The sequence below is a fragment of the Oreochromis aureus genome, linkage group 6 (assembly GCF_013358895.1).
Source record: "Oreochromis aureus strain Israel breed Guangdong linkage group 6, ZZ_aureus, whole genome shotgun sequence".
NCBI classification, from domain to species: domain Eukaryota; kingdom Metazoa; phylum Chordata; class Actinopteri; order Cichliformes; family Cichlidae; genus Oreochromis; species Oreochromis aureus.
Genome location: NC_052947.1, coordinates 37,156,145 through 37,172,230, shown reverse-complemented (window position 1 = coordinate 37,172,230; position 16,086 = coordinate 37,156,145). Strand labels below are relative to the sequence as shown.

The 16,086-nt window shown below is 39.9% G+C and overlaps 1 protein-coding gene across 12 annotated transcripts in view; it reads left to right on the top strand.

Moving 5' to 3' along the window:
- The first annotated feature begins 3,753 nt into the window (after positions 1-3,753).
- Positions 3,754-16,086, top strand: part of ctnnd1 (catenin (cadherin-associated protein), delta 1) — a 32,695-nt gene continuing 20,362 nt past the window's right edge. For 4 of the 12 annotated variants that reach the window (XM_039613095.1, XM_039613097.1, XM_031756414.2 and 1 more), the window contains exons 1-2: positions 3,762-3,817; positions 12,896-13,043. In XM_039613095.1, the coding sequence (XP_039469029.1) occupies positions 12,903-13,043 (141 nt within the window). In that variant the 5' untranslated portion in view covers positions 3,762-3,817; positions 12,896-12,902. The other 8 variants (XM_039613094.1, XM_039613099.1, XM_039613101.1 and 5 more) reach the window with 8 other exon arrangements.

Here is a 16,086-nt window from a genome sequence, read left to right as displayed (position 1 = left end):
ACACTAGAATCATTATAGTATCTGACACTGGGACCCAGTCATATGCCAGTCCAGCACAGGAGCAGCACAGACACACAACCTCTTATTCCACTCTCACATTCACACCGCATGTGAAGAATCGCCAGTGAACTCTGAAGGATGACGTTGGACTTTGGGAGGAAATCGGAACAGGGCAGGTGGCGCTCCAGGGATTTATTTTGATTTATTTTGATGTGGTACTGCCACCTAGTGGACGAAAATAATTTTTAGGAGTCGCAGCCGGAGAGTAAAGAACCAAATCTGCACCACCATCAACGCACAGAAAAGAAAAGCGTTGTAGCTCATTTTTATGTCAACAGCTGGGTCAGTAAGTTCAGAATGTTATATAAATATGTTATAAAAATATAAAAACTAGGAACATTTTTTAAGGCTGCCAAGCATGCCATTGAACACACAGGAGTGACATGGATGTAGCATTTGTTGTGCTTTGTTTCAGTTTGACCCAGGGGGCCAAAGTGATTCATTTTTACCTTACAGTTTCGCTGTTATTAATGCAGCATATTAAAACCAGGTTAAAGTCTACATATTGTTTCTTTTTTTCTACATTTTTTAAAATCTCATTTGATTTTTAAGATGCCAAATTGTGTCTATTCCCTGAATTATTGTGCATTTGTGTGCAAATAGTCATTTATAACAAGTTCATAAATTGTTAAAATTATGAAAAAACTATAATGTGTCGATAAGAAAACATCAGTTAACCACAGTCTGCACAGCATTACTGCCACATGTTAAAGATGGAAGAGTTGTTACCATTACTGAGGAGGAATATTTTGTAGCTGACAAACCAGGATGCACCAAGAGCATATGTGGCTGTGCTGAGCTTTACCCTTACAGATGAGAGGTCTGCAGGTAAACAAAGGAGCACGTTGTTTAGGTGTAATTTATGCATCAGAAACTGTTAAACCGCATTTTCCGTGCATTTTTAGGTGGTAATCAAAGGAAATAAAGTAAGAATGCGGTGACTTTCTGACTCTCCACTCCCACCTAGCGAAAGTTTTGATTTTTGCACTGCTCCAGCTACAGTTGAAATTGTGGTCCTTACAAAGAACTCAAAACACATGGACAACACAATATAATTAAGACATGTATAGGTGTGTGTGTGTGTGTTTGCTTCTGTGCTGCAGAGGGGAAGTGTTTCCTTGGACTCCGCCTTCGTTGATTGCACACCTGAAACTGCTTATTACAGCTGGGCTACTTAAGGCTAGCGCTTTCCCAGAGGTCATGCCAGATTGTTGCACTGCTTGTGCTATCCAAGCTGATAAACTTGTTTGTGCTAAACTTACCTTTGTTTCCTCTGTTTAGATGCTTGCTGCGTTGAGGAGAAATGTCAAGACAGAGCTAGAGAGTCTGAAAAGACAGATGCTTGCCTGTCCCCCTGCTTTAACCAGTCAGTGAAGCGCAGTCTGGAAATGACTGTTTTCACTGCTTTGCTTGCAAACAACTCAGTCTAACTTAAGAAACGTGTCACCATGACTGTTTGGAATTAAACTGTAAGAAATAAATGTGTAAAATTACAATAAATATTCAGTAAATATTCTTTAGACTGTCCTGTAATTATAAAACTGAACTCACAGAAAATGTCCTTTTTTGTGGACACTTTATAAAAAAAACCCAACAAATTTCTATAATCAACAGTGAAAAATCAGGAACTTTTCAGTTATTTAGTTACTGTAGTGTAGTGTGAATGGCCATTTAGGGAGGTCTTCGTTAGCTTAAAAAAACTGGAAAACTTTTTAAAATACATTTAATATTCCAAAGATTTAATCTCTTTACATTTTCTAAGTCCAGAGTCTTTGCCAGGCCTGTTCCAGACCCTGGGCCTTATGTTTGACATCTCTGCTATAGAGGGAGAAGTTATGACAGTCATGCAGCAAATTTGTTCATTGTTTAGCCAAATTAATGAAGATTTATAAAATAAATAGTGCAAATTTATCCTAAAAATGTTTTCAAGGATTGCAGCTAGCTCAAAATCACCAAAACATATTTCACGGAAGCTCCAACAGACAGTTTGAAATAAACAAAGTGAAAGTGAGGAGCAGTTTGATGTTATCAGTGTCCTACAATGCTGCCATAGAACAAAATAATATTTCAGATATATGTTCCATATGGCCAGTTTCACAGTTTCCCTATATTTTCAGTACTGATAAAGGGATGGTGGGATGCAGCAAAGGAAAAAAATGTAAGTATTAAACGAAAAGTATTAAACTATTCCACTGTGTAAATCTGAAAATGGTCTTACAGCTGACCTGTGTGGGCAGAAGAACACAGAATATCATTTACCATTAAATCCTGAATAATCAGCAAATCGAATTTACACACTGTCACTAACTCTGGACATTTTTGAATGTTTGCCATTTATGCTTAATATTTATTAAAATCAGTATTATATACTGTAAAATTCAAACATTAGGACAGATTTGATCTTCCATTGCATTAATTGTTGCATTTAGGACATTTCAGTGTTGTACATTACAGATCTGAGAGAAGGAAAAAAACAAGTTACATGAAAATGATTTGTGGTGTTGCAGAAATGTATGACTGTGCGTGTTTTCATTATGGACCGATTTCTATCATTTGACTAAAATCTTAAACACTGTAAATGAATTGGCTCACTTTAAAAAGAGCTTGATTGCCAGCATGTGTTTTGCACTGTGGTTCTCTGAAACAGAAACACCTACAAATACTTATGTAATGAGGTCAAATGCAAACATAACTTAGAAATAAATAAATAAATTTAGTGAATTTAAAATACCTACGTTCTTTTTTTCCCATCACTTTACAGGCACTGTTTTCTTGCAAAGTAGGATGAGTATGATGATGTAGCAGGTTTACCTTTACTAAAGGTTTATTTAGTTTTTTTCAGGCCTGAAAAGTTGATGGGATACTGCCATCACCCTGTCAGACAGATGGGTACTGTGGTCACCCAACTTTGTGAACACGAACAAGGCGATGTAGAGTTTTACATTGATACCAGTGGTACGTCAACTAAGAATCTCAGATGAGGTTGAATCTTTCAAGTTCAGAGGTAAAGCTTTCTGAAAATTTTGTGAGCACAACAATTCAAGAAAGCTCTGATCTAGGATTTCCAAATTGACACCATAAGTATGTCTAATAAAAGTCTCTTAAAAATGGAAACTTCAAGGCTGGAGGTCAAGGTTTCTGAAAATCTTGTGAATAAATCGCTAATTCCTAAGAAGTTAATGCAATCGTTTTTTAAACCCCTTCAAGTAAAAGGGAAATGTAATTAAAGGGGAAAAATGACAAAAATCTTCCAAATATTTAGGGGCCTAACAGTAAATAAAGTTCAGCACTATAACATTATGACCACATGAGGGCAACAGCAGAACTCCAAAAATGTCACCTGCAGTATTGGAGGATAAAATATCATAGAATTTGTGTTAATTTTACTGATTGAAAGTTGACAGATTGACTGAAAGTTCACTGGCTGGAGCGAGTTCCCATGGAAATTCCTTTTTCTTGTTCCTTTATAATGGAAGAGAGCAAATTAAATGGAGACAAACAGAAGCTTTTTATATTATTACATGAATAAAATAAATCATTAGTATTGATTTGGAGTCAGACATACAGTGAACAAATATTATTACACCGTTTGTTGTTGTTGTTGTTGTTATTACATGAAGCTATCCTGTTCTGTCTGTTCTCCTCGATGCTGCTCTCTTTTTCTCGGGAGCTCGCCCCCACCTCTCCCCCCAGCAGAGAGGCAGAGCTGAGACAAGTGAACAACAAGCCAAAGCCAGGCAGACAGGAGACTGCATAGGTGGGTGTTTTCCCCGTCTTCATGTTGAGTGCTCTCGCTCCGCGGCGCTCAGTTCGTCTGCTCTCTTTTAGGGCGTACCTTCGACAACGTAGAGGTGGTTTTTGTTGTTTCATCCCAACTCTTTCTGATATTTGGATCGTGTCAGCGCAGGAGCGGCGACAGCGGCAGAGGCTAAGCTAAGCTAGGCTAGGCCTGAATCTCCCATCTCAAATACTTATGGACTTTGCAAAACAAACCTAACAGTCTCCAGGATCGGTAATGGTTTGTCTTATGGTGTTTATTTTATTTTATTTTGTTTTACCTTTTGCTCGATGCAAGTGTTTAGGATTTGTTGAAGGCAGATTTTGTTTTTCTTAGTGAACTTGATTGTTGTAGACACAGCGCTAGCAGGCTAGTGAGGCGCAGTAGAAGCTAATTACGTTAGCACTGGCTTGATGAATAACTCCAGTAGAGTGAGGCTCGGGGAAAGTTTAAGAAAACTCACATCATGAACGTATGAACAGGGCTGGAGAGGGAAGGGTATAAAACGTACTGTGCACTCGGTAAACACGGGACTTTGTGGTTTTGGTGAGTTGGAAGGTGTGTAGTGCTGTTACATTACACGTCGAATCTCCTGTTTACGAAAACGGCGAGGTTTTAATGAACAGCTTCGTATTGCCGTTTTTTTCCCCGAGCTAGCTGGGGGGTTATCCAGGGCAGGTGAGAGAGAGAACAAGGAAGTGGGCAGGCACCTGGCTGACTGCATCGTAGCTTTTAGTGGAGTCAAAGTCCAATCTCGGCTTATCAATTTCCTATTATGTTACGCCCATTCTCGGTGGACTCTTGGCGCTTCCAGGTGTTTCAGCGCCTACGGTGTGTGCTTGTGCTTTTAATTTTGTTCATTTTAGTCACTGTTTATTGTTTCTGCAGCTGTCTTTTGATGTGGTTTGCCAGGTAGAGGAGGAGAGAGACGGGATTTGTGGTGCTGGTTGTTGCGGTGGCGGATCAACGGCAGCCAAGGACAAAAGCAAGAACCTGTTGTGTAGGTCTGGACGGGGTGTGGTAAGGTGGCTGGCAGGCAGGCAGGCAGGCAGGCGGGAAGGTGTGCTGGTTCCTTCATTATTCTGCCCCTTGTGTAGAAGTTTGCGACATAGACGCCTTCTCAATTTACTGTTTTACAGAGGTAAAACAGTGAATTGCCAGAGGGAGCAGATTGGTGTGTGTCTCTGTTTAGAGTGAGCTTTGAGCTTTCAGTTTGCTTCATGTGGCTTCGTTGTGATGTTAAAAAAACATTAATATCACACAGACCAGCATAAGATGGTTTTTCAGAGTTGATGTACAGTAACCGAATTGTTGATTTAGTTTGATACAGTCAGCTGATTGGACATGCCTGACATATTCCTGTTCATACCCTGCGGGCATATCTGTTTGAGTCTGTTGGGGCAGAGATGGAAGAGATTGTGGACAAGTTTGAACAAGTTGTTTGCTGTGATTTGCCTTCTCTGAAAGATTTAGAAATGAGGGACAGGAAAAAAGAAAAATCAGAAGTTGGGCACTTCTCTTGCTCCTAACCATGTTGTCTGTGGAGGCTGAAGTCTTGCTGCTCAGCCAGTTGTTTTAGCCAGGGCTATCATTTGTGAGCCTCTGTAATGACGGGCTTTCAGAGAAATACCATGGGTGTGTCCCTTTGACTGACACACACACACACACACACACACACACACACAAGCTGGGGTTTTCTTATATTTGCTCCTCCTCCATGTCTCCCCACTTATCTCTCTCTTCTTCAGTCTATTTCCAGCAGTCACACCTGCAGTCTGTTTTTATTTAAACTCTGAGCTCTTCAGCTGGGTGTGCATGGGAGATGTGTGATAATGGGTGAAATCAGAGTGTACAGGGTATGAAGCTGTGAAGCAAAACAGCCGTACAGCACCCTCCCTCTGTGCTGGTGGTTATTTTTCTTGGACAGGTTGCGTTTGGTATGCACGTTTATGAACCTCACGACAGCAACTTAGCAAACTTCCGTGTTAAGAAGTGATTGCACTGTTGTTTGCGGTTCACTTGTGGCAAATCTTTACTAATGGTTGAATATTGGATTTTAGTTTGTGTGACCATTTTTTAGTGAATCAGTTGAGAGGGAATGTTTTGCTGCATGCATAATTTCTGTGATTTCTGGTAGTGATATTGACTAATGCTGAATTAAAGCTAAACTGTGTGGGTGAATCTTGAGCAACCTTTACAGGTAGTTTCAGAGATGCACTGATTGGAAAATTGTGGTCCTAACTGTGCAACTCTTTAACAACATTTGGCTGGCAGTTTTGTATCTTTGTAATCTTTTCCACCCCTATTTGTGTGAGAGTAAAATTCTCAGTTGTTAAAATTTGAACATTTAGCCAGTGTAAAGTGATGTGACACAGCAGATAAATATTGTCCACTTGAGATGGGCAAATGTCATCTTTTCTGGATTCAAAAAGCTCGATATGTCGGGGCATCCAGAGGCTTAATTAAATCTAGCTCTATCACAGAGCACACAGCAGAATATGATTATTTGATGACATTTAGTTGACTCATGATGAAATAGAATTTAATTTAATTTATAAATGTTTGTTGTTAAATTTAATGAGTTCATAGCAGCCAGTTGTCTAAGCTTTGATAACTTAGTGCCAGTTTAGGGAGCAAGTGTTTGAGTGAGTATTTAGATACTGTTTCTAAACGGTCGGTTGTAGGGCTGGGCAATTTATCCATTTTTAATTTCCATTCCATTTTGGATTCCACGGATTAATTAAACAAGATAAAAGAAGTTCTGTTTTGCCCTTCAGCACATCTTTCTCTCTCCCTCCTTTACTTTTGCCACTCCTCTGTGGCAGGTTTATTTCAGTTCAGTTATTTATTTATGTAGTTTGTTCATTCCAGTTATAACTAAAGTTCAGGGATAGTCACTTCATTTTAAAAAAGGAAAGTGTCTTCTGTTTTAAGTTTAATAAATAGCTCTAAGGTCTGTGAGTAATTGTGTTAAATGTCACTATCAATGACAATTGCTGTACTTAGGATTTTTGCCATAATCGAGCAGCCTCAGTTTGTTCAGAGAGTGGCCTTTTGATTCATTTGGTTTCATTTCTAGTTACCAGCTCTATTTATTAATGTCAGGAAGGTTTAGTCAGCTTTGGTGGCAAGGAAAGGCGAGCTAACGCAGATGGAAATGATTCTGTTCTGTGACATAAACTAGAGCTAAAAGAAATTTAAATTATTATTTTTTTCACTGTTTTCTTGTCTTTTCTGCAATTAGCATGCAGGCTGCACTGGTTGTAGAGGATGTTGTTGTTCAGTTAATTACTAATTAATTAACTGACCTCTACTGGCTTTGTATTAAACCAAGCAGGTTGAGGTCACTCATCCATCTGTTTTATATGATATAAAGTTAATGTGTTGGACTCAAAGTGCATTCTTGGAATTGTTAAAATTTTTTTTAACTTTGACTTAATAAATAACAAATATGACAAAAATAAAAATTGTATTACTTGATACCACCTTTTATAGTATAAGTAGAGGTAAGTGATATGTAGTTGTTAAAGTAATGCTGCTTTTGAGACTAAGCAGTACAACAAAAATGTATTACAGTGACTAATGGCATCCTATCAGTATCAGGGTTTTTCCTGGTTCAAAATGAGCCTTTGAAGGGCAGCTACACATGCAACCGCAATTGGTCTGCATGTAGTTAACACAATGAGTCTGTTACTCGATTTAACAGACGTCTGTGCATTTTCCTGTCATTTTTAGCCATTTGATAAATATTATTTTATGCGTGATTAAATGAAACCCCACCTGCCAAAAAAATCAGTGCTGGGTTTTTGTTTTTTTCGTGTTTTTCCTTTGGGGCAAGGCCAATAACTCCCAAAAACTGGTGGTATCATATCTGTAGTCTTAGCTCCAGCTTGACGTCCACATATTTGAACTTACTCGCTCATTTTTAGACTCGAGCTGCAGTTAAAAGGCCCTCCGCTCAAATGGGGCTGCACGTTTCCTTCTCACCAAGAATAGTACGCTGGTGTTGTGCAGATTGGGCAGCTGGCCTTGTGGTGGTCCCTGCAAAGTGTGTGTGGGGGTGTGTGAATGTGTGCTCTCCACAGTGTGCCCACGCTGTACACCACATGGTGGGCTGTTTATACGCGCGCACGTGTGTGTGTGTGTGTGTGTGTGTGTGTGTGTGTGTGTGTGAGGGGGTGGTACATGGTTTTACTTTGATGGGAAAGGTGGTAGTAGTTGGATGTGAGCCAAGGCTACACAAAAAAAAGGAACAACTAAACTAACACACACGGGCCAAATCTCCGAGTGACCATTCAAATGAGGCTGAGTCAGCGGAGTATTTGGCCAAGCCACAACAGCATTTTACCAAAGCTTCACCTCAGCTGTGTGTGTGCGCATAGACAGGAACAGGGTGTATTTCAGCCTTCCACAACCACCAGTGACTAACTCCCTCAAATAGAAGTGATAGCATATGATAATAAGGCAATTCTCCAGACTAACAAACTGTTAGCGAGTTTTCAGTCAGTAGTGGACACAAACTGTGTGTGAGTGTTGTGTGGTAGCTCTGGCTGAGTAGTAAGTGGTTTAGCAGTGTAATTCCGAGTCTATCCCATTAGCAGATACAATTTAGCGTTGCTGCTAATGGCCTTACAGTAGATTACAAAAGCATAATGGCCAGACTTTAAGTGGCAAAAGCCATTAAACTTTAAGAAGGAACTACTTCCCGCCACAAGAATGTTAGTGGTGTGGCCCTGATGGCTGTAGAGGCCGTGTGCATCTGAAAGTCCATTACACTGAGGCGCAGTCCTCATCCGTGCTAACAAAAAGTGTTGATGTTTTTGACAAAGCCTCAAAGAACATATCCTAAACCATAGCGTTATCTGGTTTGTGTGATGTTAGTTGAGTTCCATTTTCTGTAATGCCGGGTTCAGATAATTGTCAGAGTTTAGGCAAATACATAGTAATAATGTGACGCCTTTTTGTGTCTGTAAGACATGACAGACTGCTCCCTGAAGAAAAAAAAAAACATCAGGAAGGAGGCTGTGTCGTACCATTTTACAGTTCCACTTAGGTGCTACAGCAGCATCACTTTTCTTTGGTTATGGTTCAGATCAAATTATGATCACATGATGAGACCTATAACCATCCATCTGTTTATCCATTTTCTTTCACTTTCCTGGTTCAGGAGTGCTGGAGCCTATTGCTGCTGTCATAGGGTGAAAGGCAGGACACGCCCTGAACAGGTTACCAGGCTGTCACAGGGCTAACATAGTTCTTGTTATTATTGCCTCTAGGGAAAAGTAAGATATGAGGCAAATTCATATTCTGAAAGCTGATGTGTGAAGTGAACCGCAGTTCATCTGTAATGTTCAGCTGAGTGGTGCAAAAAGATCCCTACACTAAAACTGTTCAGGCTTAGAGAAAGAGAAATGGCTTTCTGACAGGGATGTTGCCACCCTCGAGACCATACAGCATTACCAGCAATGTATTCCATGCCTGTTGGCTCGTCTAGTCTCCTGTTACCATTAGTTGTTGAATGTTGCTGCTTAGTTAGTACTAGAAATACCAGTTTAATAAAATAAGCAAATAATTAATTTAACAATGTACAAATTTCTAAGATGTTGCGCAGCTACTTGTGGGAACACCTGTCTCTCTGTGATGCAAAGTTGTAAAGAAGCAAGGTGGAAAGTTGAACTGAGGACAGAAGCTTGGTTGTGGGTTTCTAGAAATTTAGAAAATGGGCACTTGTATTTAGGCTGCGTCAGAGTACACTGAGAAGAAAACGACTCGACAGGAGCATCGTCGATGCGCGTTATGTTAACCTGCAAGGAAGGGTTCTGGTGCTAGCACTGTGTGTCACAAACTGCACACACAATATCACATTAGTTTGCAGTCTTACGCACAGCTTAGAGTATGATAATCAGAATGTTTGGAATGGGTCTTGACTATATACACAATGCATGTATGGCAGATGTTTAGTGTCGCTTAGTGTTGACTGTTTCCTGAGTGTTCTCTTACTTTCAAACAAGTCGACTGATTGATTTCCTTTGTATTTCTAAGGTTTAAACATTAAATTTATTTTGAGGAACACTGAGCAGTTGGAATAAAAAACTATGAAGTAAACTAATAGACCAGGTAAATGCTAATTGAATTACCTGTTTGGTTGATAGTCACCCACTTATATCAACTAATTAAGGACTGTAATGAATTACTGGGATTATCAACTTCCCTGGCAGAAACTCTGTGACACTAAAACATCTGTTAGTTTGTGAGCCCCGGACGCCCTGATTGGGTTGTAGAAAAAAAACAGTGCCTATGCTCCGTTTCCAAGATTTAAATGTTTGTCTGGGGGAAAAACATTGTTGTCGAAGACAGATGAGAGCAGCACAAAAGAAAGAATGAAGGGCTCCCTTTTTAGGACAGCTTCCAACAGCTGAGACAGGATATGACACGCTGAATCTTACTGTGGAATGTATGACAATGGCAGGACGTGTGTGTGCATGTGTTTTTTGTGCGGCTCATATGCATTTGTTCAGAAATGTGTCTATTTACTTTTCCAGGGAACAAAATTAAACAGCATTAAATTGGCCAAAAGCAGCTGCGTATCTGTTTGAGTATTCAAGGATAAAAGCGGTGTCAGCCAAACTCACTTGCCACCTTTATTTAGTCTCTGACCCACATACACTCACACACTCGCCCTCACACAGATGTGAACACACACTTGTGCTGGTGTAAGTGTGCGCTCGGGCTTTTGACTGGAGTCTTTGTTTGCTCCAAGAGTCTTGTATGTTTGGACGGAGAGCAGATTTGATCTACATGACTCAGTGAACTTTGAGGTACAAAACAGTTTTTGCTCTAGTTTGGAGATGAGCCACACTCATGTCATCTCGTTATTAGACAGACACTGCTGAAGCAATCATCTCCTAAATTCCTCATTCCTTCCTCACCAGTGTCCCTGCTGAGGGTCAGCGTCTCAGAAAAAGGACTTTGTCATTGTCTTAATTTGGGCTAGAAGGACCTTTCCTTTTTATCTTGCCTCTGTAATTTAGGCTTAGGTCATCTGTGGTTTTTCATGATGCATTTCCTTCGCAAAGTCCAAGTTTATGTTTAAAACCCCCCAACAAGTTTTGTACTTACTTTCCTTTGCAGCTACAGCTTTTTTTTTTCTTTGCTAGCACTTTTCTCTCTGGCTCAGGATTTATTGCTTACATAAGTAAAAGTTTTATATAAATCTATTGGTTATTTTGAATTGTTTAAGCATGTTGCAGGTTTCATCTGTACTTTGTCAGACACTATTATTTATTTATATTTAAGTAACTGGTAAACCCACCATGGTTGCATAGTTAAAAGCACAGTAGGAAGAGCAGGTAAGTTCTAGTTAAAAAATGCATTTAATTTAAAGTCTGAAAGCCATTCAAGCTTATGTTTCTCTATCTGAGATTCTCATAGTGTGACTATTAATGAGATTGTGGCAGAAATAGACTTGAACATTGGAACTTTTATGTATTTTTTTTTTATTGAAGCAGGATAATGAATCAAAAGCACTAAAGAAGCAAACATCTTAAACTGATCTAGAGACTCGAGCAAGAACTGAAGGCAGTTTTTTTTTTATTAGGTAATTTGTGTATGGGAAGCATCCCTTTAGGACTGCTTTCAAGGATGTTTTTGGTAAGAGTAGCAAATACCTGCGTTGGAGTGGTTACTTCTGAGTGAGGGTTTTTATGCCTTTCCACTGTAAATGCACATGTAATAGGAGCAAATGTAATGAATGTGGAAAAAATGAGATAATTTTAAAATCACACTTACTGTTGTAATGTAAAATGTTTTTCATGTCTCAATATATTTGTCATCTCTCTCTCTTTTTTACGACTCACACTTTAAATGAGACCTATTATAGCAGAGATGATGCTTTATTTTAGTTTTAAGTGAGTGGATGTGATTGATGTGTTACACTTGGGCTTACAGTTTCAGCTTTTTAATAACCTTTTAGAGTGTACATGCACTTTGAGGGTTGCTATTTTAAATTGTTTGTTATGAAATGATTGTTTTACTGGTAAAGCTGCATGTGGGGCATTAACTAAAACGATTTGGAGCCTCCTTGTTTAACACATCAGCAAACTATGGCAAAGCATATCCTATTAGCAATATTAGACCAGACTCCCTTTAGAGTAATTGTGTAATAGATACAAAGGTGGTCAGTCAGAATTGGAAAAGTGGTAGGGTCTTGTCCCACAATCCATACAATAATTTAACAGGTAAATTAATGAGTTTAAATACAGAGGAATTGTCTAGGTAATTTGCATGTATTCATCATTGTCATGCCAGTACTGAACAGTGCTTTCATACATGTTGCATTTTTCCTTCATCAGGGATGCAGGCCTTTCTGTCATCTCCTTGCTGTGGAGGTCACACCCTGAGAGTTTTAAACACCTCAGGCTTTTTAAATTTAGTTTAACTTGCTGGCGTGACTCTTGTCTCATGATATCTCCTCTCTCTGCTCTCGCACTCATCTCCCTCTTCCTTTCTCACTTCATCTGCATTTTTGGAGTGAGGAAGTGCTAACAAGCTCCACACGCTGCAGCTGAAAACACGCTGTAATTCTCTCTCTCATCATGCATCGCGCTTATTATTTTTAACCCAGCATAGGAGTAGGTGGAGGGGAAAAAGGAAAAAAAAAAAAAGGTGATGGGAGCTTTCATCCATGGCTGCTTTGCTGGTTCCACCTTGTTTGAATTAAATAATCTTTTTTTTAATGAAATAAGTATGCTTTCTTTTTACTGCTCATCCTTGCGGCATTTCTCACACATGCTCTAACTTAAATCACGTTTTCTCGCTCCTGTTCCCTCGTTGATCTCGCCTCGCTTTGCCTCCCTGCGTCAGCTCCAGCTGCTTTTTAGCCTTTAAATATCAACTTCATTAGCACTTCCCAGATATACTGTGCCAGCTCTTCTTTTTATGTTTTGTACTTGGGTGATTCTGTCTGTTCTTTGTTAAATCCTGGTGTTGGTTGAATCTGATCTTGCTCTCTGGTGTTGACTCTGTCCTATCCTTTCCTGTCCTGTGCTCTGCTCTCAGCGTGTGAATGGAGCAGTGTGCGAGTACGGCCTCCCTGCTGGCCTCGGTGCGGGAGCAGGAGAGGCAGTTTGAGATGCTGAGCCGAGCTCTGGAGGAGGAGCGGAGGTCGTGTGCTGGCACCTTGCCCCGCCCCCTCCCCAACATGCAGGTAACACCAAACAAACCCCGCCCTTACCACCACCATCCCTCACGCATTGTTTTCCATCGAAACACCCCTTGGATTCATCTGTAATCTGAGCAAGTTTCATCCTCACGGTCACCCCATCCTCTCTGTGTGGACTGGCTGAAATCTAAACCATGCCAGGGGTTAAACATACCTCCTCTCTGGGTTTAATCTAACTGGACTCTTGATAACTGCTTGAATTCTGCTTGAGTTTTCGAACTTAAAAGTTAAGTCAAGCGAAGATGCTTTTCAGTAAAGTCTTCCGAGGAGGTATTTTACACCTGCTGTTTCTTCTCGCAGCTTTTGATCACACTTTCCGTCCTATCATCCATCTGTCCTGTTCTACATTTCCTCAGTAAACCACCTGTTTCTCATTCAATATAAGTCTAATCATCCTCATCATCATGTCCTTCCATCAACCTTACAAACCCAATATGTTTGCATGCAGAACAACGTCTTGTTTGATATTTTGTCTTTGTTTGTTTTTTTCTTCATTCATTTTCAGTTGAAATGAAATTAAAGTCTGAGAAGACAAACAAACGAAAAAGTTTTTAAAAAATTTATAAATCCACTATTTTTACCAACTTAAGTAATCATGTTAAATAATGTTCATCCTAGTATTGGCTAAAGTAACTGTGCCAGTGAGACTAATGCATTATTACATTTATCAGACATCTCAGGGGGAAATTAAAATAAAAAAATAAATACAAGTTATAAGTTGTAACTTGGTTGCAATGTTTTACAAAATAACTGCAACTTGTTTGCAGAGTTGCCAGAGGTTTCTTCCTGTTAAAAGGGAGTTTTTTCCTTCCCACTGTCCCACATAGGGGGCCAAATGATTGTTGGGGTTTTCTCTGTATTACTCTAGGGCCTTTGCCTTACAATATAAAGGCATCTATCTGTTGTACTGATTTATATATTTTAAAAAAAAAAAAGGAAAAATATCCATCCAGCCATCTTCTTCTGCTTATCTGGGGCCGGGTCGCGAGGGCAGCAGCCTAAGCAGTGAAGCCTAGACCAGATTGGGCTTCTAATAGAAAGAGATATAAATATAAAAATTGGATAGTGCGCTTATTTAGCCTTTAGAGAGCAGTGTAATTTGTAAGAGAAGGGATTTCCAGAGTAGCCTGTGGATATAAGTTATCAGCTAATGTTTGCAAATGCAAGCTAAACTGACAACAGCCTTTGGTTTCAAGATTGTGTTTTAGCTAATCCATTAAATCCATATTTTAGCCTTTACATGGACTGCTTACAGCAGGACTGTCCAACTCCAGGCCTGAAGGGCCGGTGTCCTGCAGATTTTAGAGGTGTCCTTGATCCAACACAGCTGATTTAAATGGCTAAATGACCTCCTCAACATGTCTTGAAGTTATCCAGAGGCCTGGTAATGAACTAGTCATTTGATTCAGGTGTGCTGACCTGTGTGATATCGAAAACCTGCAGGACACCGGCCCTCGAGGCCTGGAGTTGGACAGCCCTTGCTTACAGCATTTTTCCTGCGTATTAAAATACTCTGCTGTGCCTCCAAAGAAGTTTTGGGTTCCACCAAAGGAAAACTACCAGGATGAGATTTTTTTTTTTTTTTTTTTTTTTTTAAACGATCTGAGGTCTGCTTTACTCAAACTAAAAATAAATGGTCCAAAATAACAGGAAAATTATTTATTTTGCCACCTCAGGTAACGTTGACCTCTTTTCCTTTAAAGGTAGGCGAGCTAATCATGCTTACACAGAAGCTTATTGTGATCCAGGAAAACCCCTGTTTACCTGCATACACCCAGACTCTGCTCAAAAATACAGAGAGCAGAACGCTTCCTGTACCAAAAAATATGTCTTACTTACAAATTCTGTGTATTAGTATGCAGATTTTTTTTTTTTCTGTTTAAAATAATATTTCATTTTGTTATGCCAGAAACAAGACTTCGCCTTTGCAGTAACAACCAGCAGATTACATATGAGACCAATGCCCTGCCTTTCAGTGGGCTGCAGTCAGACTTTGAGTCAGAAATTCTCTGTAAAACTCTTGATTTCCGAGAATGATGCACTCACACACCTTCTTTATCTTTAGAGTCAGTTACCTGTTTCAGAGTGACTTCATGCTCTGAGTTTACCTCACAGACGCCCACGCTTACTCATTCTTTCGCTTTCTGATTGTACAGCCATTAGCATGCCTGAAAGAGCAGGTGTGTCCTTGCTCACACTTTTTGGCCCTGAGGAGGCCTTTGCAACATACCAATTAAACTTGGTCTCTTCCTTATTTTCCTTCTGTCTTTTGCCACTGTAGCATGTTGGCATGCTTTCAGTGGGACGCGTCTCAGTCCCAGGCTAATAAAGAGCAGTGTGTGTCACAGTGACAGCAGAAGAGAAGTGTAGTCTGTTCTAGTTCTTATCGCTGCTCTGTGTTTATATAGCCCAGAGGCTTTCAACATGCCTCTGCCACTTTCTCAAGGCAGCGCACTACAACCTCAGTCTTTACTGACAAGTTCCCACACGCTCGCCTCTGCTCGGTACTTTCTGATCTTCTCTCTGCCTGAGCCTTCATCAGAAGGCTGTTTTGCTTATCTACGTGTTGCCTGTAAGAGCTTGGCTGCAGTTTTATTGCACCTCTAACCAGCACATTTTTCAGCATGGTGTTCACATCTTTTCTTGTGTAAATTTGAGACTACGGCTTTTCTATCAGTATGACGCATATTTCTAAATCAGGGTTGGGCAATTAACCTCCTGGTTGTGTCCTTGTAGTGAAGATTGACCTGCTGTAGTAACAGAGATAGGGCTCCATCTGTGGCTGGAAGGGGAAGTACACCACACCCATTGCCACTCCTGGACAGGCAATGTGGATGGTGGTGACTTGCATGAGGAAGTCTGATTTCTACAAGTCTAGTTTTCTTCACCTGTTCTCTCTACCATCACATTCATTATATATATATCTTTTTTTTTGTGAAAATAGGTATTAGATTTAAGCCTTCTATGACTTGATTGACCTAGATTAATGGTATAAGTTAAAATGAAAGTTGGCGATGGTTGCATTTCT